Source organism: Thamnophis elegans, chromosome 5 (genome assembly GCF_009769535.1).
Source record: "Thamnophis elegans isolate rThaEle1 chromosome 5, rThaEle1.pri, whole genome shotgun sequence".
Classification (NCBI taxonomy): Eukaryota; Metazoa; Chordata; class Lepidosauria; order Squamata; family Colubridae; genus Thamnophis; species Thamnophis elegans.
The window spans coordinates 20,029,282-20,056,700 of record NC_045545.1 but is presented as its reverse complement, the minus strand read 5'-3'; the positions used below and the strand labels follow the sequence as shown (position 1 = coordinate 20,056,700).

The 27,419-nt window shown below is 36.6% G+C and overlaps 1 protein-coding gene across 3 annotated transcripts in view; it reads right to left on the bottom strand.

The window, feature by feature from the left end:
* The window catches only part of ADGRL4 (adhesion G protein-coupled receptor L4), a 106,618-nt gene that overhangs the window by 40,558 nt on the left and 38,641 nt on the right, over positions 1-27,419 (bottom strand). For all 3 annotated transcript variants that reach the window (XM_032218832.1, XM_032218835.1, XM_032218833.1), the window contains 3 exons: positions 15,502-15,654; positions 1,572-1,727; positions 799-866 (listed from right to left, as the gene is read on the bottom strand). In XM_032218832.1, coding sequence (XP_032074723.1) covers positions 799-866; positions 1,572-1,727; positions 15,502-15,654 — 377 coding nt within the window. The remainder of the gene's footprint in view (positions 1-798; positions 867-1,571; positions 1,728-15,501; positions 15,655-27,419) is intronic.

Below are 27,419 nucleotides of genomic sequence, written 5' to 3'. Positions count from 1 at the left end.
CGCGGGTTACAAGCCACTGGGTCTGGTATATTATCATAAGTGGATATGAAAGGATTGCAATAAATGTATACTCTAGGATTGCGACAGTTATTACTTATTCATTACATTTATTCCCTATTTTTCTTCAAGAACTTTTGAATTGTACCATGTTCTCTTAATCACAACCCTATATGGAATGATATAGACTAATACCAATAAACTCAATGTTTAATGTTAATTTAATGACAGACTGAGGATTTGAATCTAGATCTTCCCAGCCTCAATCTAATATTCTAGTTGAGTTTTAGACTAGAGTGATGGTGAAACCATGGCATGAGTGCCTAAGCTGGCATACGGAGCCATATTTGCTGGCAGGCCAGCTAATTTGCAGTCTTCCAGAGGGACAGGGGAGGCCATTTTTGCCCTCTCTAGGCTTCAGGAAAGCCTCTGTAGCTGGGGAGGGTGAAAAACAGCCCCAATGGGCCAACCAGAAGTTCAGAAACAATCTGTTTCCGGCTTCCAGAGTGCCTCCGGGGCCCAGGGGAAGCTGTTTTCACCCTCCCCAGGCTTCATGAAAGCCCCTGAAGCCTGGGGAGGGGTTGTGCACACATGCACATGTATGTGTGTATGTTTTGCGTATATGCGCAGGTGGCCGGGGAGTATTGAATTGATGTGGGCACGTGCGCGCGCAATAGCTCGTATACACACAATTTTGGCACGCCATAAGAAAAAGGTTCACCACCACTGCTCTAGTCTAAGCATTTATACCAATCTAGAAAACTCTGACAGCAAATATATACCTACATAAATCTTACTTACTTTAACTAAAGTTTGGTTAATGTTTTTAGTTATACAGTTGTTCAGTTCACAGGTTGTTGTTTGTATTGCTGCAGGAATGAAAAAATAGAGTAATTAATATGCCATAACATGATAATTATACATAGTCAATTTCCAGTCAATGAAAGAAAGCCTCAGTGACTTCATGCTTTCACAAAGGCCAATATGTAAAGTGCTCCTCAAAGACAAATATATAAGCCTTAATTGCCAAATTCGGCTACTGAAAATTATTCAGTGTAATTTGTCTATTTAACAGTACAGTGGAACAATATAGAAGAAAATCATATTTCTCTTTTATAATGACAAGGAATTCATGTTTTAGCAGATTGACTTGGAGTCTGTGTGTGTGTGTGTGTATTGGCTTTATTCAAGAATATGCATTACATCTGAAAGTGCATCCCTGCAGTGGTTCCCATCATTTGTGTAAATAAATCACTTTGTTGCATGATGTGCACCAATTTATAGCCTTTGCTGGATGACACCATTGTGCAAAAGAGGCCATTTGTATTATTTGCATAATTGCATGATTACCCACATGTAAATCACTGCAGGAATCTGATCTCTTGCAGGTGAAGCCAGTTGTGTTAAGATCCACTTAACTTTCATATATATAACTTTGTACTATAAATCTGAGCATTCATGCATTGCTACATTTTCATATCCATCTGATTAATCTGAGCGAGACAGAACAGACATTGGTGGGCCTCTCAGAAGACATACTTCTATAATAACAGATAAACCATAATATCATTTACCTTGGCAGGAAGTGCCATCATTTGCCTTAAACTGTAATTTTCCTGTGGATGGTTGATAACCTTCGTTACAGGTACAGCTGTATCCTCCATCCATATTGTCACATTCTGCATGATCTCCACAGGCACCGGTCCCCAGTTCACTGCACTCATCTATATCTGGAAATTATGAGAGAAATTGATTTTAAAAAAACACCAAGCTTGTACATACAAACACTTTATTGCAGTTTTGATAGCAAGCCAACAAGATATCCATACTTTCTGTATACACTGAATCCTAAAAACAATAATTTTAAGAAAACTAATCTCTTCCTCCAACTGGCATGAAAACATGCATGACTATTATAATCCTAGTTCAAGATTGTGTAAGCAGTACATAGTTTTGGAAACAAAGGTGATAACTATGCCTCATACCTGTTTGGAAAGCGTGGCCCGACAAAACCGCACTCATCAAAATAGCGGCGACAAATAAGCACCGACAAAACCGCATCAATATCAGCGCGACAACGAAAGCGTGAAAGAAGTGAAGCTTTTGAATTATTTTAACCGCAAATAGTAAAATGTAAAATGAAGCTTTTTGTATTTTTCTGTATTATTTTACATTGAAACTTTTGAATGCTAGTAAAAGTTTATTTTGTGGCATCAAATGAAATAAAGATATTGATTACAGACAGTAAAATGTAGTACTGATGTCGGCGCGCTAGTGTCGCATTTTGCTGAGCATTTCGGAAGGCGCAGATTTGCCCTCCATGGTTATGTTGGTGCGGAAAAGGGCTTCGCGGTTTTGTCGGTGAACCTTTGGAAAGTACTTGTCTGTTAATTGTAACCTAGACTCTAATTTCAATTTGTTTGTGATACACAAAGTTTTCTTGCATGAATGAAATGCCCTTCACAAAGAGTCACAGTATCTTTATTCTTTATTATATATTTCAACTTCAGTTGAAAGTTCCATTAAAAGCTTCCCCCCAACTAAATTATAAGCAAGAAAAGTATCAAATTAAACTTATCCTTTAACCTTGGATACTTGAGTTCCCATTTATACTTCTTTCTAAAGTAAGAATTCTTGACATTGAAATTGTATAACGGTTTGCAAGATTTGATATCTTACTATTAATTTATACCTTTTCATGTTTTGAAATTGGTGCATATTAATTATTGTAATAGCAGAATGTGAATTATTCATGTTGAACTATCTGAAATAAGTAAAACAGCTTTCCTTAACATTTCAAATGGATCAAAAGTTCTGTATTCAGTTTAATGCTATGCTTTTCCTTGGTGCAATCCAGGTCACCTTGACAAATATCTATATATAGGCCACAGTGGACCAACTTCAGGTTTATGTGATCTGCTTTGTTTTTATTAGAATTATAAATGAAGCTATTAAAATATCTGGCAACGAGTGGAGCTTGTTCCAATTTTTACATGGTAAATCTTTCATTCACTATGAAATATATGTTTCCCCTTTGCTTTTTGGGCATAGAGTGGAACTAATATAATTATTATAATATAATATAATATAATATAATATAATATAATATAATATAATATAATATAATATAATATAATATAATATAATATAATATAATATTATAATATAATATAATATAATATAATATAATATAATATAATATAATATAATATAATATAATATAATATAATATAATATAATATAATATAATATAATATAATATAATATAATATAATATAATATAATATAATATAATATAATATAATATAATATAATATAATATAATATAATATAATATAATATAATATAATATAATATAATAAACATAATATAACATAATATAATATAATGTAATATAATATATAAATATAATGTAATAATATAATAAATATAATATAATATAAAGCAGTGTTGAAGGTGATGGACAAAAAGCAGGAAGACTCACATTCTAATATTCCTTTAGGCACATAAACTAATTAAGTGACCTTGGTTCAGTTACTTTTACTCAGTGATCTAGTTGAAAATTGATTGATTATGTGCCATCAAGTTGTCAACTCTTAGAACACTTAGATAAATTTCCTTGATGATCTATCTCCTAACCTGGTCCTATCTTATAGGTTATCTAAAGATGCACCCGTTGCTGCTTAACTGAGTCTAACCATCTTGCTTCTCTTCTCTTCTCTTCTCTTCTCTTCTCTTCTCTTCTCTTCTCTTCTCTTCTCTTCTCTTCTCTTCTCTTCCCTTCCCTTCCCTTCCCTTCCCTTCCCTTCCCTTCCCTTCCCTTCCCTTCCCTTCCCTTTCACCTTGCCATGCCTTCCTACTTTACTTTCCTTTCCTTTCCTTTCCTTTCCTTTCCTTTCCTTTCCTTTCCTTTCCTTTCCTTTCCTTTCCTTCTACCTTCTCCAGGATTAGTGTCTTATCCAAAGATCTGGGGCTTCATATAAGGTGTCCAAACTAGGATGATTAGAACCTGGTCATAAGTGCTATGATTGAGAACTCTGGGTTGATTTGCTCAATGATCTGTTTGTTTATTTTCTTGGCAGTCCACAATACTTTCAGGAGCCTTTCCAACACCAATGTTCAATAAACATCTATAATCTTGCTATCCTACTTCTAGCCAATTGAAAAACAACCCTCTTGGCTTCTGAATTATTTATAAAAATAATAAAAGTGGGATATTAAATAACTTAGTAACTAACTAATTAACTAATAATGGATTCCAAAGAACATTTGTATTAGGAATTCTCTGTGTCACTGTGAGTGCAAGGACACTAAAATAGTGAAAGGAAAGCAAAGAAGAGAGAACATGCCTCCCTCCCTCCCCCACCCACCCCATGAGAATTTCCTACTTATCAGACTTGGATAAGAAGAACAACCGTTTGGTGTGGAAAAAGGAATATTAAATAATTTCATTTGATATTACAAGATTCATTGGGAGCACATTACTCAGATTCAGTCTGACCACAATCTGTGATGCAATTTTTTCAGATTCCTAAGTTTATTCAGGTGTCAGCTACTATTCTACCATCCCTTTTTATAATTTCCAGTGTTGTTTTGATGATGTCTAAGAATCATCATAAAAGTTTTGCTATTTCTATCTTCTTTGCTATAATCCTTGCCTTGGAACCTTTCTATGTTACTTTGGACCAGGTCATATGATCCCTTTTTGTGACCTTCTGGCAAGCAAAGACAGATGGGGAAGACGGATTCACTTTACAGCCATTTTACTAAATTATCAACTGTGGTGATTCACTTAACAAATGAGGCAAGAAAAGTTGTAAAATGGGGCAAAACCCGGTTAAGAAATGTCTCACTTAACAACTGAAACTTTGAGCTCCACTGTGGCCATAAGTTGAGGACTACATGAATATACTAAAAGTAATAAACTGAGAATGACTACCTTAGTGGAAGATGTGCAAATAAATTGTATCAACCTATAATAGTAAAACCAAGGAATTAGGACTAAAGCAGAGGTGGGTTCCTACCAGTTCGCACCTATTCGGTAGAACTGGTTCGTCAAATCTACCGGACCAGTTAGAAAAGGTTCCACCAGTGGACCCGGAAAGCAGGCCATACCTACAGAAGAGGTTCTAAATTTTTTTGAAACCCACCACTGCTAAAGGGTTAGTGTTGTATAGTAAAAGTTAGTCCTCGCTGTTACGAATGACAGCTCGGCAGCAGCCAGGCGCGTCTTAGCCAATCAGATGCGCCTGTCAGTTGCCGGGCGAGTCTGAGGAACTATAAAAGGCAGACTCGTTCAAACTGTCAGTTGTTCAGCACCAGAGCAGACGAACACTCCAGTCCAGCTGGAGCTGCTTCTCTGCCTCTCTCTCTACACAGATCATCCTTCTGTTGCTACATTGTTAAACCAGCACCCTGCCTGGTTGTTACCTGTTACTGTTACAAGTTGTGTTAAAATAAATTGGTTACAGAGTTACCGGACACGAGCCTCTGTCTCATTCCTGAAGATATAATAGTTAGGGGTGCAAGGATCTTATAACTTGACAGCTTTAAGACTTGCATGCTTCAATGCCAGAGTTTCTGAATAGCTACTTGGACTGACATAAGTACTAATTCATATCATAATTTCATATCCGGCCACATGGGTAGCAAGCCACTCCTATCTGGTCACATGGGTGGCAAGCCACTCCCACAAAGGAGGCCACACCCAAAGAGTAGGTTCAAACAATTTTTGAAACCCACCACTGGACTAAAGGCTAAATTATGACCAAAGGATAATCCTAGGATGCACAAAACTGTAACATTTTTGTCCTTTTACATAAGAAGGATCTAATGAGGTCCAGAAGATCCAGCTTGTGTTTAGATTCAGTAAATATTGAAAGATTTAGGAGCTAATCACAAACATGGAAGTTGTGAAACACAGCCACCGGTTCTTTGATAATTTGAGCTTTACATTGAGAAAATGTGAACCAGGAAGTGGATTGCACAAGGAAAAGCTAGAATAAGTTAGATGTCAGGGTTCCAAGTAAAACCCCTAACGAAAGAAGACTCCGAGGCTTGATTTTCCTCAAATTTTCATTTTATTAGAGATTGGCACATCTGGGAAAACCTGAATCTGAAAGTTTCCAGGTTTTACCCACCCATGTGAAAGTTCAAGCCCCTGCCCAGCACCCACATGTCCATCAGATGGTCTAATCAAGGACCATCCCAACTGGAGAGGCCTCCCAGTCACACCACTACAGGTGCAGGGCGAGATGTCCTTGACTCTCTGAGAAAGGAATGTTATTTTGACTATACCTCCCATACTCCATATAATTCCCCCCTCCCAGTTTCCCACAGCATTATATGTGGCAGGCCTAAAGGCCCAATTCAAAATATGGCTTCCAGGCCAGACACTAGAATAATATGGAATGAAAATATGACAGGGAAAATAAGACGGGGGAAAAAAATCTTAAATAAAAGCATAGAGATTAATTATGAAAACCTGGATTCAGCAATTTTTTTTAAAGGGGAAAAAATTCCAATATGTTTGTGACACTTTCCTCCTGTGTGTTATATAGTAAATCTGTTTTCATATCCATAGCGAATGAGCACGCATTGGGGAATGGAAGTTACATATTTGCATGGAGTTCAGATATATGTATGGAAATATTTCAATGAAATGGGCAACTGTGATGTTCTAAGTTACAAATTCCTGGTTAAAAAACAATAACACCCTGGTTACCCAGAGGCCCCAGACAGGCATTCAACAAAATCACAGTAGATTTGAGGGAGGCCTATACAGTGACTGGATTCCCTGCCTGCATGTTCATTTTTATCGAAGACATCCAGGGAAAACACTGTCTACCATACGCTAATTCAATTGGATTATTATGAGCTCAAGGGTAAAGCTTGAAATATAGACCTACCACAGATTTTCTACAAACCCCATGAGCAAAGAACAATAATGAGCACACGTTTAATTTATTATACCTGAATCTGAAACTTCTATTATGTCGGCTGAAATTACAAATCCACATGACAATGTATAACATCAATTGTCTCTTTCAGAAAAACAACTAAAATAGAGTTGTTCTGAAGGGCCTTTGGTTAAGCACTCTAATCGGTTTGCCGATAGTTGTGTTTACGATGGGGTAATTTAATTAATGATGTTATGCTCTTAGTGTAACATTGTGCCTGCATTATTTGAGATCATTATCCTGATGACTTCTTTTGGTTTTAAAGCATTGTACCAGGAATCCATGCGATGTATATCTCTATAAAAATGAAGTAATAGATACATAGATATATAATAGATAAAGAGCCACAGTGGCGCAGTGGTTCAAATGCAGGGTACTTCTGCTGCCTGCCAGCTGCCACCAATTCGGCAGTTTATGTCTCATCGACTCAAAGTTGGCACAGCCTTCCATTTTTCCAAAGTTGATAAAATGAGGACCCAGATTGTTGGGGGTGATATACTGACTCTGTAAACCATTTAGAGAGGGCTGTAAAGCACTGTGAAGGGGCATATAAGTCTAAGTGCTAAATTTATAGTCTTATGAAATGCAAACTGGCTCTATTTTATTTTTCATTTACAAGAAAATAAGCTATTTAATTATCAAATTTTAAAATTATGCATACGGTGACCATATTTTCTTAGAAAAAAAATGGATAAACCTGAAAAAAGGAGCAAATCTGGAAGGCGTCTATAAGAATAAAGAAAATATTGTTTATGTTTATAACTTAGCTTTGCTAAGAAAATGCAAGAACAAAATCAAAGAAAAACTGTACAAAATGCAGTTGCAACTGTACAAAAAACATCTAAAACAGTACATATAAATGTATTCTAAATGGAGAATTCAGTTCCATATTTTTCACATGAATGCGAAAGACAGTGAATTAAGGGCACCATTTGTACAATAAAAGTGAAACAACCAGAATAAAGGTGAAAAGCAAGTTGTTAAAAATAAATCTAAAAGGACAGGTTTTGGATAAAGGTCTGCCTTTTATAATAAAAGGTGTGTAGTAATAATAATTATACATGTTTCATGATAATTTTTTTAATTACCAATTTGTTAAATATTTCCCCATTGCATTTTAATTTGGTTTAGGTCACACTTGGGAGTGTTGCGGTCAGTAGGCATTTTGTGTGTTTTGACATCTTTGACTTACTTCCCATCTTTTTTTTATTGCTGTGTGATTGTTGAGTTTATGATTTTTTTTTTTTTTATCATACCACGGACTCATTTCCCCCATCCATATATTGTAAATTGCCAAGAGATTGAAGTGAGATATAAATTCAATAATTAATTAAATTTGGTAACAACTTTCAGAGATTTCTCAGTGTTGGGCCTAAAGCTTTTGACAGCCACATAAAGCTCTGAGATCCTTTTTTTTCAGCTTTAGAAGTTGAAAACCTCCCAACATTGAGAAGTATTGAAAAATGTGAGGTTTAATTGTAAAAATATAATTTAACATGGTTATTTATTAGAACCTGCAATAAGTTTGGTGTTTTATATAACTTATGTTTCCTTTTTTCTAAGGTCCAATTGTGAACTTTAGTATACATATTTTTCAACTGCTTTGGAGTTAATTACTAAGAAGATATTAATGCTGGAAGATATAAAGTATTTTCTATTACTATACAGAGTGGAACCACATTCAAATTTCTTGGTGAATTGCCGCTGATTCATGTTTATTAAATATATTAAACACAATGTTGTGAAAATTGAAACATGATTTTTGAATATCATCTAAGGATTATCTGGGCTAAAATCAATGATGTGAAGTCTTGATTAAAGACAACAATTGATATTGTTAAGCTGTCATGGCTGTGAACTTCTGCATATATTAAAAACCTTTGACAGTTTCAGAAATAACTTCCCAATTATCTTTCGGTGATTTGTTCTACTCTTTACTAAAGTGTCACTGTGTCATAATTATCTGTTTATTTCAATATTCAAGGCAGTTCACATTAACAGGTTAATATATTAAAACAGTTGTAAGGAACCTTGTAGGTCTTCTAGTCCAATCCTCCTGCCCAAGCCGGAGACCCTGCCTTCTTTCTGACAAATGGCAGTCCAGTCTCTTCTTGAAAGTCTCCAGTGATGAAGCTCCCAGAACTTCTGAAGGCAAACTGTTCCATTGGTTGATTGTTCTCACTGTCAGAAAATTGTTGCTTATTTCTAGGTTAAATATCTCCTTAATCAGTTTCCATCCATTATTCCTTGTCTGGCCTTCAGGTGTTTTGGAAATAGCATGAACCCGTCCTCTTTGTGGCAGCCCCTGAAGTATTGAAACACTGCTATCATGTTTCCCCTGATCCTTCTCTTTACTAGACTAGCCATGCTAAGTACTTGCAATCGTCCATTAGCTTCCAGTCTTAGTTGCTCTTCTCTGCACTTTTTCTCAATATCTTTTTTTATAGTGTGTTGACCAAAACTGGATGCAGTATTCCAGGTGTGGTCTTACGAAGGCTTTAGAGAGTGATATTAGTAACTCACTTGATCTGTATTGTATCTGTCTGTTTTAATGCAACATAGATCCATTTGTGTTACAGGTGTAGTTGATCTAAGAAACTGTAACAGTTGTCTAGTGAGATCTGCATAGAGCTGGGGCTTAAACCTGGATCTCTTTATTTCAAATCCAAGTTACACCATACTGACATTCCACTTTCCACTGTAGTACTAGTAAGGATTTCTTATATTGCTTGTCTTCATTTACTATTTGGGACAATAATTCTGAATTCTACCAAGTGTTCTTCCCATGATTAATCACTTTTGTGATGTTGGATACAATACAGAGTGCAAAGTTAGCCCACTTCTTCTGCTACATAGAATGCTCTATTTGTCCTATTGGTTTACATTTTTGTATCTATTGATAAAACAAGTTCACAGATAGAATAACAACTGTAGATTTGGAAACTTTCAGCAAGGTGAACTGTTTTACTAGCATGTATATGGTGCACGTAAAAAAATCAAGTTTATCAAGTATATAATTGCAATTGGTCTTTTGTGTAAGTTTATGTCTGTCTACACAGACAGACATAAACTTACACAAAAGACCAATTGCAAGTTTTTCCATTTTCATCATGGTTGCCGAGATCAGCTAGGGACCAATCTCATTATCAAAACTGTTTTTTCTTCATATTAGTTCCATACAGGAGGCTGTGTCCTAAATGCATCCCATAAAATTATATAGCTGCTTCTCCAGGGATGGACCTAAACCAGGCTACAATTATTTCTTTTTGATGTGATTGACAAAATAATATACTGCCAACCAGTCAGGTTTAAAAAGGCAGTTATAAATAGAATATTAAAAATTAATGCATACATTAATATTAGCAGCACTTTCCCTCTAAAACATAATAAACACTGCAGAGTTTGACATGAATAATTTACCATAGCTCAAAATTATCAGTGCAAAAGACAGAGGTTAATTATGAATGTAAATCATTTATAGGGATTTTTCCAAGTATCTTTCAGAATTTTCTTTAAAACCTCTAAATGCAATTCAAGGATTTATTGCTGATGGACAATGCACGTGAGGCTTTTATAATAATGCAATTGGATAATATGATATGGATTTATTAACAATTAAAACATGCACATACACCACAATTACCTTTTAGTTCTGTGTATACTTGCTGTAAGAATGGCCAAAGACATTATACAGCCCCGTAAAAATTTGTTGCATTATTCCAGAATTGATTCAATAGGTCTACGATTATTTATGATTATCTTGGGAAATGCAGTTCAAATTAATCTACTTAATATTGATGTAATTTTTTTAATCACTTATCAGTTGGTGTATAGTTTAATCTGGATAATTAAAGCTCCATTACAGCACAGAAAGCTCATCCCTTCTGAATGTCTACTAGTTTTAGCTTTAATGGCATTAATATTGATTTATATTAAATGCTTAAATATGATATTAATCTTAATACAGGTACAACTCAAGTTACAACAGTGCATTTAGTTATTGTTCAAAGTTACAACAGCACTGAAAAAGTGACTTGTGACTGTTTTCCACACTTATGACCATTGCAGCATCCCCCATTGTCACATCATCAAAATTCAGATGCTTGGCAACTGACTCATATTTATGATGGTTGCAGAGTCCCTTTTGCGACCTTCAGACATGCAAAGTCAATGGAGAAGGCAGATTCATTTAACAACCGTGTTAATAACTCAACAACTGCAATGATTCCCTTAACAACGGTGACAATAAAAATAGTAAAATAGGACAACACTCACTTAACAAATGCCTAACTTAGCAACATACATTTTGGGCTCAGTTGTGGTTATAAGTCGATGACTACCTGTATGTATATATCAGCATTAAACAACCAAGAGATAACACAAATGGTTCACCCACAAAAGCTCGAACGACAAAAGCGCGCCTGACTAAACCGCGGTGACAAAACCGCGAGTTCTAAAGTGCGCCAACGAATGAGCGCTGAAGCGCGCCGACCCTAACCCTAACCCTAACCCTAACCCTAACCCTAAACCTAAACCTAAACCTAAACCTAAACCTAACCCTTACCTTAACTTAAATCGGGCTTCTGTTGGCGCACTGTTGTCGGCGCACTGTTGTCGGCGCGCTGTTGTTGGCGCGTTGATGACATCGCGGTTTTAGTGACACGGTTTTGTTGGCACGGTTTTGTCGTTCGCCCTTTTGTCGGGTCACGAACACAAATTGCACAAGATAGCACAAACCAACCAAACCAGCATTGAGGCCAAAAAGAGCTATTTTTCAATGATGCTGTAGTGATTTGGAACACATTATGTTAGGGAACACAATTGGTCTCATTTGTAGCAGTCTTCCATAAGTTAGTTAGGAAACTGAATTGCTTCAGAAAATGTTTGACGGTGAACTGAGATTTGTGCTGGTTTTAATATGCTAAATTGTTTTTTTATTGTACTTCATTGTGGACATTTTACTATCGCTGCATTTTAAATTGCTGTAACCTATGGGGAGTTGATAAGATGTGGCAGCATATCAATTAAATAATCAACAATTAAAATAGCACATTGTAATATAGTTTACCATCACCTCTATTTTAATTGTTAACGGAAAAGAATGTGTGATCTGAATTCCGACGAATGCATAGGTATAGAAGAACCTGTTATTTTTTTTCCTTGCAGGACAACATTCCAACATTGAGAACTCCTGAAAATATGTGATTTATAGTTTTAAAAAGTTAAATTAGCACAGAAGTCCTTAGGAATTGGCTATGTAGCATCTTAGAACATTTGGATAATTTTACATTGGAGAAAACAGTATTTCATGAAGTGGATAAGTGTTTATGTTTAGTTATATTCATGAAATTTGGTTTCATAAAAGTCCACCTTATATAAGCATGGCCTCATTTAACAAAACTGAGAAACTGGAAATGTTAACTTTTTTGCATGATAAGAGGATAAATTAGATTTTCAATGTACTGAACTACACATGTGCTCAAAAATTCAGATAAATGTGTGTTTGTGTGTGTGTGTGTGTGTGTGTGTGTGAGAGAGAGAGAGAGAGAGGCCTATATCTTCTTCCTTCCTCCCTTCCTTCCTTCCTTCCTGCCTGCCTCCCTCCTTTTCCCCTCCCTCCTTTCCTTCCTTCCTGTTAAAAATGAGTATCATGTGATTACAGCAGCAGCAGCAGCAGCAACAGCAGCAGCAGCAGTCAAGCAGTGCTGAAGCAACTTCCTTAAATTTCCTTCTCTCTGGAGGAATGGTTAGAGTTAGAGTTAGAGTAATTTATTTATATGCCGCCCTTTTCCCTGGGGGGACTCAGGGCGGCTTACAACTCAAAAAGGGAGGGAAACAAACAATTAACGCATAAGACAATACATCATTAAAAGCACAACATTCATACTATTCGGGCGGGTTACAGTCTTTACTCCCAGGCCTGACGGGATAACCAGTTTTTAAGGGCTGTGCGGAAGGTCTGAAGGGTGGTGAGGGTACAAATCTCCACGGGGAGATCGTTCCATAGGGTTGGAGCTGCCATCGAGAAGGCTCTCCTCCGCGTAGTTGCCAGTCGACATTGACCGGCAGATGGAACTCAGAGGAGGCCTAATCTATGGGATCTAATTGGTCGGGTGGAGGTAATTGGCAGTAGGCGGTCTCTCAAGTACCCAGATCCACTACCATGAAGGGCTTTGAAGGTGACAAGTAGCACCTTGAAGCATACCCAGAGATCGACCGGTAGCCAGTGCAGCTCACGGAGGATAGGTGTTATGTGGGTGAAGCGAGGTGCACCCACAATCGCTCGCGCGGCCGCATTCTGGACTAGCTGAAGTTGCCGAATACTCTTCAAGGGCAGCCCCATGTAGAGCACATTGCAGTACTCCAGCCTAGAGGTCACAAGGGCACGAGTAACTGTTGTGAGAGCCTCCCAGTTCAGGTAGGGGCGCAACTGGTGCACCAGGCGAACCTGGGCAAATGCCCCCCCTGGTCACAGCTGACAGATGGTGTTCAAATGTCAGCTGTGGGTCCAGGAGGACTCCCAAGTTGTGGACCCTGTCTGAGGGGCGTAATATTTGACCCCCCAGCCTGAGAGATGGAGTACTAGCCGAATTAGTGGGAGGGAAACACAACAGCCACTCGGTCTTATCTGGGTTGAGCACAAGCTTGTTAGCCCTCATCCAGTCCCTAACAGCTTCAAGGCCCTGGTTCATCATGTCCACCGCTTCATTGAGTTGGCACGGGGTGGACAGATACAACTGAGTATCATCCGCATACTGGTGGTATTTTATCCCATGCCGCCGAATGATCTCGCCCTGGCATTTAGCGACAACAGCCTGAGACCAGGGTCCTGATTACTCGCGCCATCTGGCCTTGGAGTGGGACTCATAGGGCCGGAAGGAGGGATCTCTGTAACGTAGCGAGTCCTCCTTCCCCGGTAATGGTCAGCCCTAAAGTCCCCGCCATATCTGCCCCTCCCTGTTACGACCGTAATGCTCCGGCCCACTCCCGTGTCCGTAATTCCCCCGACCACCCCAATGACCCCCGCGTTCCTTGACAGGTCCTCCGAATCAGACACACTCATTCGTTCACCCCAAGCAGTCCCCACGTAGGTTCCTGGATTCTGGATGCATCCTGAAATTTATCTGAGATAATTTGATATACCTTGGTTCAAAAATTCTTACCTTATGCACTCACTGTTTCACAAAGTTAACGGTTATAGAAACTCGAGTTTTCTACAAATTCTACAATTAATTTTTTATTTATTTATTTGTATTCCACCTTTATTATTTTACAAATAACAAATATATCCAACACATCTTCCTCTTCCTATTTTCCCCACAACAACAACCCTGTGAGGTGGGTTGGGCTAAGAGAGTGACTGCCCCAAAATCACCCAGTTGGTTTTTCGTGACTAAGGCAGGACTTGTTGAACTTGCTCTTTAGACTGGTTCCATACTCCCAGAAGGGCATAGACATACACACAAGGAGAGGGGAGGGGAAGGGGGGAGGGAGAGGGAATGTAATTGGTATAACATGAAAATATTTAGGGAATCAAATTTTTAATCCCCATGCTTCAGTGAATACAGTAGAATTTACACAGGAAAAAATATAACTGCACAGAAATTTATTTCACTTGGGGAAATTCTTATTCAGGACTTTTACAACCCTAAAATAATAAATCAGTTTATTTTTGGGCAAATATAAAATCCCTGTGTTGATATTATCTTGTTCAAGTCACATCTCTTTAAAAGAAAGAGATGTGACTTGAACAAGATAATATCAACACAGGGATTTTATACTGGCCCCCAAAATATACTGATTTATTATTTCCTGGACTGGAAAAGTGGAAGAAAAGTTTCATATTTCTTCCTCTAATGCAAAATAAATTTCTTCAAGATTATATGCAAAATTAAATACCATGTAACAAGCACTTTATATTTTACTTAGTTTTTAAGGAAATAATTAAATACTTTAAATACGGTTGAAGACGCTGTGCTTGTCAGATGGAGAGTTGACAGCTCAGATTTGAGACCCGAGCTCTGTGCAATAGGTGAGTTCTTGTTACTTGCTAGTTTCAGTCCGCCTAGCAGTTTGAAAGCATGCAAATGCAAGTAGATTAATAGGTACTACTTTGGTGAGAAAGTAACAGAGTTCTGTGCACCTTTTATATAAAGCCATGCTGGCCACATGAACACGGAAATAGTCTTCGGACAAAACTGGCTCCCTTGGCTAAGAAACAGAGCACTGTGCCCTAGGGTTGGACATGACTGAAAGGGAAATCTTTACCTTACATGCAAACCATCATGTATTAAATTACCCCACCATGATGTATACAAAATTGTACAAAATTATATGGAACTAAATTATTATATTGAGTTCATTTAGTCTGATACTGCTAGAGTCTATTTTTTTTAAAAAAAATATTCATTTTCATTATAATTTATCTATGAGAATATTTTAAGCCACAGAATAAACAGGTAAAAGAAAAGAAAAGGCAGAAAGGGACGTAATGGTTAAGGAATAAAACATCATTAAACCAACAGGGGATCTCTTGGGATCTTACCTTTACAAGAAGTACCGTCATTGGTTACAAAGCTTGTGTTGCCATTACTAGATTTGTATCCATCTTTGCACATGCAGAAGTAGCTTCCCATAGTGTTTGTACAGTTTGCCTTTTCTCCACAAAGTTGTGTGGCATTTGCACATTCATTATCATCTGTAAATAAACAGAATTATTTTCTGAGATTTCTCAAGTGATATTGACTTTTCCACCTACTTTTTTCTTAGTAGAAAAACTTTAAAGTAAAAAGTTTAAAGTAAAAAATAAATCCAGATATCAAAAGTCTGTACGATTCAGGAACTGCATCCTCAAATTATTTCATATTTTTACTTAGATACCTGAGGGTTTTGTGTGTGAGACAGTTTGTGCATGCACAGCAGGGCTGGGTTTCGACTGGTTTGCACCGGTCCCTGCGATCCGGTTGGTCGCCGAACCTGGAAGTAAGTAACTTCCGGGAACGGCGAAGCCCCCCCCCGCGCCCGCGCGCGCCTGCACACCCACGCCCGCTCCTTACCCGGTTTTTTCAAATTTCGCGCTTTCCACGCATGCGCAGAACGCCTGCGTGATCCTCCAGGAGCAGCTGGAGCATCGCGCAGACGCTAGTACGCATGCGCGCGCTGCGCGCATGCACACACGCGCCGCGTGCATGCGTGAGGACGCCGCCGGCCTCGTTCCAACCGATCCGGTTGGAACGGGGTGAGAAACCCACCCCTGATGCACAGGCACAGGCACAGGCACACACACACACACACACACACACACAAACAAACACACTATAAAGGCAAATACTTGTGATCGGGAATAATAAACATTTGTTGAAATGATAGCTGCAGTTCAATTATGTCCCAACATTGTTAATTAGAGGCTGAGGTACTTTTGGGGGATTTATTTCTTTACAGTATTTATCATTCCTATTTGAGTTAGTTCAACTCATATTCTTGGCCAACAATATTTCTATTATTCTTGCAGATGTGGGAGCACTACGGTGCATATATCATAGGTAACGTTTTCTTCATTTATGTATGCTAGAGAACAGGTTTTTTTTTTAGTAACTTATACAAAATGCATCTCTTGTACTGATTGAAAGTGTACTTGATATGAGAGGCTTATCAAACAGTAAGGCATAGATTAATATTGGATTATACTAAAGCAAGCATAAGCTGCAATTTTGGGGAAAAAATTATGTTAGTATTCTCAACTGGATGAAGCTTTCATTATAATTGTTAGGTTCCATTCTTTTCCCTTTTAAATACAAACCAAATATTTCCATGATGTTCTGAAATGTGGTACAGTGCAAAAAAAATGTTTTTACTGTTTGGAACCATAAGTTATGGACCTACATTTGTTGGGTCCTTGGAGACATGTATTCTGTGCTGTGACACCTGCCTTATGGAACATTCTCTGAGGATTACATCTATAAAGGGATTCTGATGGACTTCAGTGACTTGGCAGTTTCCTATAAAGGAGGGGGCTCATTCCAAGGAGAGGAGTGAGATAAGAGACAACATATCCCATAGCTAGATAGAAGACAGAGGAAGAGAGTTAGCATTGTCACTCCCTAGAATCTCCCAGGGTATATCCATTAGGCTGAGGGTAATGTAAGTTTAGCCTGGCAAGATTCTGAGTTATTCTATGCTGTTCTTAGGTTTCGCCTGACTCATTCTTCCTCCTGACATTAAGTTTACTCCATTCCTTTTGACATTACAGAAGTCCCCCAAGACCTGGTTATGTAATCAGTTCTAGAGTTCTCAGGGCTCCATTACTAGGTGCCCATTCATACCCTCCCTTTGTCTATGGTTGGCTTTTTTTTAAATATAATTTTTATTTTATGCTGGATTGTATACTTTCAAATCGCCTGATTTTGTAGTTGTTATGGGATTGTTGTACACTGCTCAGAGGCTCAGTTTGTGAGTTGGGTTGGCTATATAAATTTTATTCATGATGAGTAAATAAATGGTTCAACCCTCAAATCAGGCAAGGAATGCTTTCAACTGGCACGGAGTAGTCCCTATAAAAATCTTTACAGGTTTTGCTTATTAATTTTATCATAGTGCTTGCAGCAATCCACATAGCTAGGCCCTTGTAAAAATGGATCTATACACAGTAGATCCTCTTGAATGCCCAATGTCCTTTCCAACAAAGGATATCTCTTCCCATTTCCACAAAAGAAACAGCAAACTCTCTATTGCCAACTTTCAAGGCTAGCTTTTCTTTAGTTATACAGGCTAACTAAATTTCTGGTGGAATTAATTTGCTTTCAGAGACAATATGCAGGAATAAGAGACTTAGATAAACTTGCTCCAATATCCAGTGTCTTATTTAAAACTGGGGAATCAGTTCTGGGGAAACTGTGATTGTATTACAGCTTTCAATTTATTTTCTAGTAAGAGTCAGTGCTTCCTTAGATAGTTAGAAAATAATTATGGTAACATACAGCCTCCCACTTCTACCCCCAAATGATACATTGTATATTTTTCTAGGCTGAATATTACCTTTTTTTTTACTGCACTTTTATTTTCATCTGACTCCTATATCAGAAACTATTTGATGAAGCTAAAAAGTTATACCTGTGGGGCAAATTCAATATGGAAAATATAAAAGCTACATATTGGAATAGCCCTTGTCAAGTTATATGAAAGTTGCAGGGGTGTTGATTAACCATCAGGTTCCTAAGCCATTAAGAATCAAAGTTAACAATATTGACAATCCTGGGTGACATTTAACAAGGGTGCTCCAAATAAAAATATTATTGAGAATGAGGAACATATGTGTGAATTATGAATATCTAGGTTATAATACTCCTTTATATTTCTTGTAGAGCATATTAATCATCAGCATGTTTTTAATAAATCAAAGACCCAGAACACAATAAATCAGTTCAGCGACCTAAGGGTTGAAATTTATCTTTTAACTTTTTATCATAATTTACTATGCTATTGAACGTTGCATGGTTCAAGGGAAATAGCAACTGCAGGGTTTTATAGATTGAAAAATGTGTAACCTTTGTAAACAAGCTTGTTTTTCTCATCTTGGTTAGAAAGGATACCTTTGAAGGCAACCAAGCATATACTCCATGACCGCATTACTATCTAGCTTAATTATGCACAACCAAATGACTTCCTGCAAGAATACTCTTCAAGCACTGAGGACTAAACTTTTTGAGAAGAACTCAAGATTTTCTTTAAAAACGAAACATTTAAAAGAACTCTAGGGGAAAAAAAAGAGGGGGGGAGTTGCCTGATAAGTGATATATATATATATACTCAGTGCAGTTCTGTAAAGTTTTGCACTGATACTGTGCTGGAAACTTTTAAGATTTTCAAGTGCGCCTACACATGAACATGAATGTACACGAGACCCTTGCAACTCTACTCTGATACGATTAGAATTGGATAGTTGAGATTTGATAAGGACACGATTCAATTTAAATCTGTGATTGGAAAGCAAACTCGTTTGTTTCTCAAGCTGCTTTGCGGTTTGAGATTTAATTAAAAAAACATTAGTCTCTCTGTTATCATGGGGAAGCCACAAGATGAATACAGCCAGTGGCTTCATTTTTTTTTTGTCAAAATAAGAGAAAAGAAGCAGGGATAGTGGACTATTTAAAGGTTATTATCCCTGCCAGGTTTTGGTGAATATCTTTAAGAACATCACCACGTTAACTTTTTTTTTTACAATTTCCAATATAGGTCTTTTAAGAGAGACAGAACATGATCAGGAAACCACGTCAGCAAACAAAGTATCTCAATTTAAAACTTTTAAAAACATTTTTAAAGCAATCTTTATTTTCTCACATTTTTGTGTGTGTGTTGTCAGGCTTGTCAATATACTGAGGAACAACCTTTGATTTGCTCTTATATGTAGGGATGCTTTGATGTCAATAGTTGTTGGCTGTAAGATTGGCCTCTCTTGGGGGGAAAAACCACTCATCATTGGAAGAATGTGGTTATTCCAGAGTTGTGATTGGTTGCTAAAATTCAGGAGAGATAACAAAACAGTCTGGTACAGTGGAATACATTGCTATAAGGAGAGACAAAGTAAAGGGAAAGAAGTTGTCTCAAGAAACAGTATTATTTTCTTCTTGTCCATGTTAATAAAAGAACAATGCTTGGGCTGTTTTATCCTGCTGCCAATTCATTCACAGTTGAGTGTCTTAAAGTGTATACACTTAAATGTAACTTAAGAAAGCCTGGTTTGTTTGACCCAGGGATGTATAGCCTTGAGGCCATAATAATAAATAAATGTTTTGTCAGCATCAGTACCAAAGAGTAAGACTCAAGTAGGAAGGGCAAAAATGCAATTTATGACTGGCCACATTAAAGAAGCCGAGAGCTGTGAAAAAGAAGAAAATCCTAAATAATGGTACTCTTGCCATCTCAAAAAACAAAAACAAACAAAGGAACAAAAAACAGCCTACCACATTTGATAAGATGAAACTCCTTGACTGGCTATTCATACCAATGTGAAACATCTCAGAATGCCGCTCAACCTCCATCCTCATGGAAATAAAGGTACAACACTGTACATCAGACAAGCAGTAGAATGTACAGAAATTTGTACTGTGTTTTCAGAGGCTACAATATGCTTTGAAGGCACCTGTTTTGATCTGTTGCTCCCAAGCAAATCCCCACACCAATTCATAAATCTCTTTTGATGGAGTGACTTGATCAAAGCTTCAATAAATCGAAGCATCCCTTCAAAGCTTTTCCCAATCCTAATATGCACAATGAATGACTCTCTTCATTGAAAAAAAAACAAACAGAGGAAGGCATCACAGGAAATAATTCTTTTTGACATTTGAGAAATCTCAGAGCACTTATAACAATGTACGCCTAATGTATTGATGTAATTTTCCCCCTTTGATGGCCACGGATAATGGATTGAATCCTCACCATTGTTAATAATAATAGCTTAAATAAGACAAGGTAACTTTATGGCAGATGTTAGCATTGAACCAGCACAAATAGGAAAAATCGAGGCCAATAAATGTTCTTCACATGGCATTTTGATAGTTAACTACCAATCACACCATCAGCTGCTGAATGAGACTGAGTGAGTCATGTCTGATATTGTAGAATATAGTACAGTTACACATTCCATCGGGAAGGCTATATTAATTTGTTTACTCAGAAAACAACAATATCTGAGATTAGCAAATTCACTGTGGCTCATAGTAAAATAAAATTTTCTGTATTAAAACTACCTCAACCTTGGTTCTTTTACAGGAAACATACCCACTATGGGAGAAAGAAGAGAGGCTTGAGAAACACATTAGAGGCTGTTGATTAGATCATGTTGTGTGAAGATTATAAAGTAATATGCTGGCCTTGTTCAATAATTCCATACTGCCTATATTATTAAGTGGAAGTGCTGCTGACCAGATTCAGAATCTCTTCAGGAATGTAATAGACTTCTACAAGCTTATCTGCAGATTACTTCCCTAGAGTTGTAGCTTCAACTAGAGCAGAAATCAGTAGTAATTCAGTTACGGAACTTTGCTTAATTTAAACCCAAGAAAGATAACTGTGGCAGAATATGAAAAGACATAACTTAATGATTTCAAGAATATAAACAGCCAAGATTCAACAAAAGCCAAAGGATTAATTAAGTGTGAAACTGACTCTGATCTTCAAGATTTGGAAGAGTTTGCCACATCTTAATCAGAACTTTTGGGGATTTACTTTCGCTAACTCAGTTCAGGAAAAATGGCTGTCCATATTTTTCTTTCTAACTTGTTTCAGCCAACATAAATTAAAGTTACCTTTGAACAACATTAGTTTACCAGGAACAATTGTTTCTGCTACTATTTTATAAATATGAGAATGCAAACTCTATGGGACAAAATCTTTAAAATAAGCATGATAATCCTACATTGCATATTTGTAATTTTATACATAATAGTGACTGAGAAATAGGTTTAGATGAACATGGTAGATCTTTTTTCTCGTAAGTAATTTTAGACATGATAACATGAAGAAGCAAAACAATTTATGGAATGCATATATTTCTGTCTCCCAGGCAAACACGTTGGCTGACTGAATATACCAGTACTTAATATTCAATAAAAATGGATATATCTATTATCAATCTTTTTCATAACCACATAATTCACTCTCAATAATTTTAAAGCTGTATCATCTGAATATTTACATTTTTCTCATGCTTCTAAAATAACAGGAAAAAAATTACCATGAATTTCAGTGAACTCTGGATTACTCTTCATGGCAATTTTACAAGAAAGCAGTATATATTTACTGTTTTATTGAGAATGTAGTTTCAACCATCTCTTATAATACTAAACATAAATGAGACAAAATAGCAAATCTAGACACGAACAATCTCCAGTTTATAAAGGTTAGCTTGAATACTCACTCTCAACAATTGTCATGATTAGCATCTTCATATCACCACCAGAAATTTCCTATAATCGCTATTATGAGGATGGCAGGTTGGAGACATACACTCTGTTTCTTGTTGAGATGGAAATTAATACATAGAGCAATGAGAATGTGATATGTGTGTGGAAATTAAGGGAGAGCAATGAAGTGGTACATGGAGGATGGAGGTAGATTAGACAGGATAATGAGGTTGGGTAGGCAGATGGCATCAGTTATGAAATCTGCCATTAAAGGGATCCGTTGTACTGATTTCCTATTAGACTTGACATTGTTATAATTTTATGTTAAATTGTCCCTGAGGTCATCTACAAAGAAGCCCTCTACTTGCCAACCATCCCATATCCAAGTAATTAGCCACCTGTTAATAAATATCCATGTTTCTCTTACAGCCCTCTTTCTCTTCAATAGCGCTTTGACCTGAGTACTTTTTGACAGACTTTGCTCAAAAGTTTCTGAACTTAAGGATGTAGCCTCCCCCAACTCCTCGCTAGCATCAGAAAAACTCGTAAGGAATGAAATATTTCACCTCTTTTTCTCCAGAATAACCTGGACATAGGGTCCCCTGTGATCAAAACCTGTCTGGGGTGAATTTGACAGCTTCAGGCTGGTGGCCGCTGAGGGGCTGTCACTGCACAAAACTGGACAGCCCTGGTTGGGAAGTGAATGGAGCGAAGGTGGCTGGGGAACACATTGATTCATGGCATCCAGCTCTATTTTTTTGACAGCCGTTCTCTGCTTCTCTGCTCTCTGGGGATATCGGAGCTGTTTTCTGTAGCGTAATCCCCAAAGGGAAGCAGTGGGTGAAGTTGCTCACTTAACCCCTCCAAAACAAGAAAATGAAATCTTCCTGTAAAACAAATCCCAGCGATATTCACCTTGCTGAATTTAGCTAGCGTAGAGGTCTCCATGTAGCGGGCAATCTGGAATATATTACCTCTTCAGCTACTGCTCTAGTTATATAGAAACAAAGCCAAGTTCAGAACTGTACTTTCCCTAATAATCTCCACCATTACTGAATAAAGGTTTGTGGTTGTGCAATTTTCCAACTAACATTAGTGAGTTTAGTAAACTTCAAAAACTGAGGAACTATTCTTAGGAGCTCAAAAAAGTGCAACCTTCAAAATTTGGAAGTTGTGGAGATTAATAGAGACTATTTCCATATTGTTTTACTGTATGAAATAATTTTTATGATTCTTATATATATTTTATACCTCAAGCTGTGGAATTGTAGAAGCAATTTGGTTAAAGTTTAGCAATCTAGGTGAGTCCCTAATATGTATTATACATTATTTTGGGGACAAGATCTGACAAATTTCTAATCTATTATTTTTATTAAAGAAACACAGAAATATGCCAGAAATGATGGACTTTGGACTAACTTTAAAAATTTAGAAAATATCTAAACTCCCCCCCCCAATACTTTTAAATGGTCAATAAACTTGCAGCAGCTCCAAGAATTTTGAAAAGTAGAATACTCATTTTTTCAGTTGTGAAAGTGGCTATGTGATAATATGGTTTTGCAGAGTCACATGGCTAATCCAGGAAGTGATAGAATAATGGTTTTACTCTTGAAATGTTGCTATTAGTTTATCAGGAATCTTTTAATGTGTAAAAAGGAAAAAAAATAGACTAGAATTCCCAGTCACTCAAAAAGTTAAATAGTAATGGAAGCCACATCTTGTTCAAAAAGAACCAGCCTCTAGGTAAACAAAAACTACCTCTCAATAAATTAAATTTCATTTTCTTGATTTTCAGTATACACATTAGACAGCTGGATAGATATTGTAGACTTATTCTTATGTGCCAATTACTCATTAAAATTATATACTACCATTAGTAAAAAAAACCTTCTATTTAAGGTTAGCCATGTTAGAATTTTCAGCATAATAATAAAGTGAAATTAATCAAAACTAAAGCAAAAACTTTAAAGCAAAAAGTTTGGGGCCATGTTGGAGGAAACTTAAAGAAATAGAAAGTCAAAAGTCTGATGCTTCTGTAGATTCATTATTGTAATAATAAACCAATAAAACTGAAACAGAACTGTGTCTTCTTTTGTTATCATCAAAAGGCAACTGAATAATTATTTTGTTGAGTGAAAAAGAGAATTTTATTTACCTGCAACATTTGGAATTTTTACAAATGAATCACAAAATGATGGAATGGTCCTCTAATAGACCACACTGATCATAGAACAATTTTGTGTCTTAAAAGATTTAAAATTCCTTTCATTTTCCTCCTCCTGAAGATATATTCTGTTAATATGCTTAGTCTATTATTATATTTTATCATCCAGGTTTTGTGGTCTTGTCTGGGTTATCTACGTTTGGAGTCTTAAGGTAAAGGAGGTTATCTAAAAAATCTCCAAAGAAATAGAGCAGTCATGTTATTTTTGATTCTTCAGAAATGACAATGCTTGTTGCATTCACACAACAAGATCAACATGGTTACTAAATCAACCCAATTTATGAGTTTGCACACTATCCTAAAAATTAAAGTAAATATGGATGATGTCTAAGCCACAAAACTTTAACCAAAGTTAACAATACACTTAGTATATCATGCAAGGCTTTAATCTGATCTAAACATGTTGGGTGATCACAGACAGATATTTTTAGTGTGCAAAAATCTCAGGATAAATATATGATTATATGCATATGATCACAGTACCTTTTATTATATTGTATTAAATGGCCAGGATAGTCATATGATTTTTTTATCCTGTGTGTTCTGCTTCTCTATTAAGCCTGTTACATTTCCCCATTTCAATGCTTCCATTTTGAAAAGATGTTGGCAGAATTTAAATTTAGATGTCTTAATTTGTTTCTCCATTTCTTCCTTGTGACATAAGGAATATACAAAGATTTAAGAAAGAAAACCTCGATAAAAGTTACTGGAGGGAGAAAATGAATGCTTAGCAGAATAATTTGCTATTACATAGAAAGTATATTTACTAAATAAATCCTAGAAAAAATAACTTTACTATATACAATAGAGAATACATTTGGTCAGATGTCAAAAAGAATGCTTGGGTAAAAGGCTATAAACTTGATTATTTGGGCGAGATAGCGAAAATTATTAGTTTTACTTCAGGTAATAGGTAATAAATGGGTCATTTGCAAAAATTAATTTGCCCAGTTGGAAATGCCTTTGATATACTTTCCTCCTTCTCTTAGTCTGTTTGCTTTTAAATTAGAATCAGATTAAATGATTCCATATACATTCTTCCTGAGACCACCTACTTGTTTTGATTGCAAAGACAGATAGCAGCGTTCGGTGTCCAACTTCAGGATCAAAGGTACCAGACTTATATTCACAAATAGATATTCATCACTCAAGTATCACCACAATTATAATATCAAATGGACTTTCAAGTGTCAGCAAACCAACCTGCATTACAAATATAACAGAAACATTTCCACATCACTTTACCTCACCTCATTATGAAGCTTGAATTCTAAAGTTAATAATTAGAACTTTTTTTCTATGTCAGATGTAGGAGTTAGCAGGAAATGTAAGAATCTATAATATTTTTCTATGTGCGGCAAGGGACTTCTTACCTAAAAGAACAACTTGTACAAAGTTCACAAAAGATATCATATCCTGTACAATGTTACTTCCTATCACAAATGATTTCTCAAACAAAGACAAATGCTCTGGAAACTGTCAATCAAGACACCTCTGTTATTTTTCTGAAATTACGTTGTATTCTGTTTTGATTGAAAATAATATAGAAATATTTAATCAGTGAAATATCTCTTTCTCTAACCTTCCCTTATGTTCATTTGGGTTTGCCCCTAGTTTAGGAATAATTGTGATTTCTCTATAATTAATTAACTTTAGGTACAAAGGCAAGGAGAGCTAGTTTGATGCAGAGGTTAAGGGATCAGACTACAGACTGAGAGACCATGACCTCTAGGTCCACTTAGTGACAAAACTAGCTGAAGACCTTAGGTTCAGTTTCTTTCTCTAAGCTCTACAGAGGAGGCGAATGGCAAACAAATTCTGGAAAACCTTACCAAGAAAAATGTCTATGGAGATTTTCAGTCATCCAGGTCATGGTTGTCCCCAAGGTGCTTTTTCAAGAGGCAACTGGACTTTCTGGTTTTTCTTTGAAGACATTTTGCTTCTCATCCATTCAGCTCTTCTTCAGCTTCTTGGATGAGAAGCAAAATGTCCAAAAAAAACCTGAAAGTCCTGTTGCCTCTTGAAAAAGCACCTTTGAAACTTGCCAAGAAAACTGCAGGAATTTGTACAGGCAATCACTGAGAATTGAACACAACTGAACATTAAAAAAAAAAACAATATTGGAGTAAAACTGCAACACATCCCATCTAATTCTTTCATGCTTGCATGTAGTGAATAGATTAATTCTTTATAACAACTGGTCCAGGAATACTTGAAAATATATAGCACAGAAGATTTCTATTTACATCAAGAATAGCTTCAGCCCAGTAATTACCAAGGAAAAGAAATCCAAATATCCCAGATAATGTGAAATAGTGTCTCCAAAGGATTAAGGTCATTTAATTCTACAGAAAAAGCCACTGAAGTACACAACTTCAGGGTTTTTAAAAGATATTGTTTGAAAGAAAAAGTTTTTCAAATTTAATAGGAAAAATACTGAAATCCTTTTCTGAATTGAAAGCATATCAGTAAATGCATCCAATACATTGACTGCACTTTTGCTGACAAGCCCTACTATTATAACATTATGCAAAATTCACAAAATACAGGTGGAAGATAATATAATGCATGGATTCCCTTGAACTGGAGGAGGTGAAGACAATTAATCCAAATCAGATACATTGATAAATACCTAAATAGTAATGTGCACTTGAAACAAGACATTAAATTATTTTCTCATCACTAAGCTGTAGATAGACAGCTATAGGTCTTCATCCTTAGGCAAGGATTACTAGCCACACAGAACAGACTGCATTTCTGGATTGGACCATGTATCAAGGGGTCTATACCTGATTTGAATACTTGTTTAAGTTTAGGATAAGTATCCCTATCACTGATTATTAATTTATTTTCCTTCATCATAGGAAGGAAACATAGGACCCTGAATCAAGGTAGGGGATTGACAACACAGTGCAAAATTTTATGTAGTAGTCTATGAAATGGGAGAATATGCTGCCCTTTATGGGAGACCATTTGGTTGTTGTTGTTGTTGTTAGTCACAAAGTCATGTCCAACCCATCACAATCCCATGGACAACATTCCTCCAGGCCTTCCTGTTCTCTACCATCCTCTGGAGTCCATTTAAGCTCATGCCTACTGTTTCGGTGACTGCATCCAGCCACCTCATTCTCTGTTATCCCCTTCTTCTTTTCCCCTCAAACTTTCCAAGCATTAGACTCTTCTCTAGTGAGTTTTTCCTTCTCATTAGGTGGCCAAAATATTTGAGTTTTATCTTCAGGGTCTGGCCTTCCAAAGAGCAGTCAGGGTTGATCTCCTCTAAGACTGACCAGTTTGATCATCTTGCAGTCCAAGGGACTTGCAGGAGTCTTTTCCAGCACC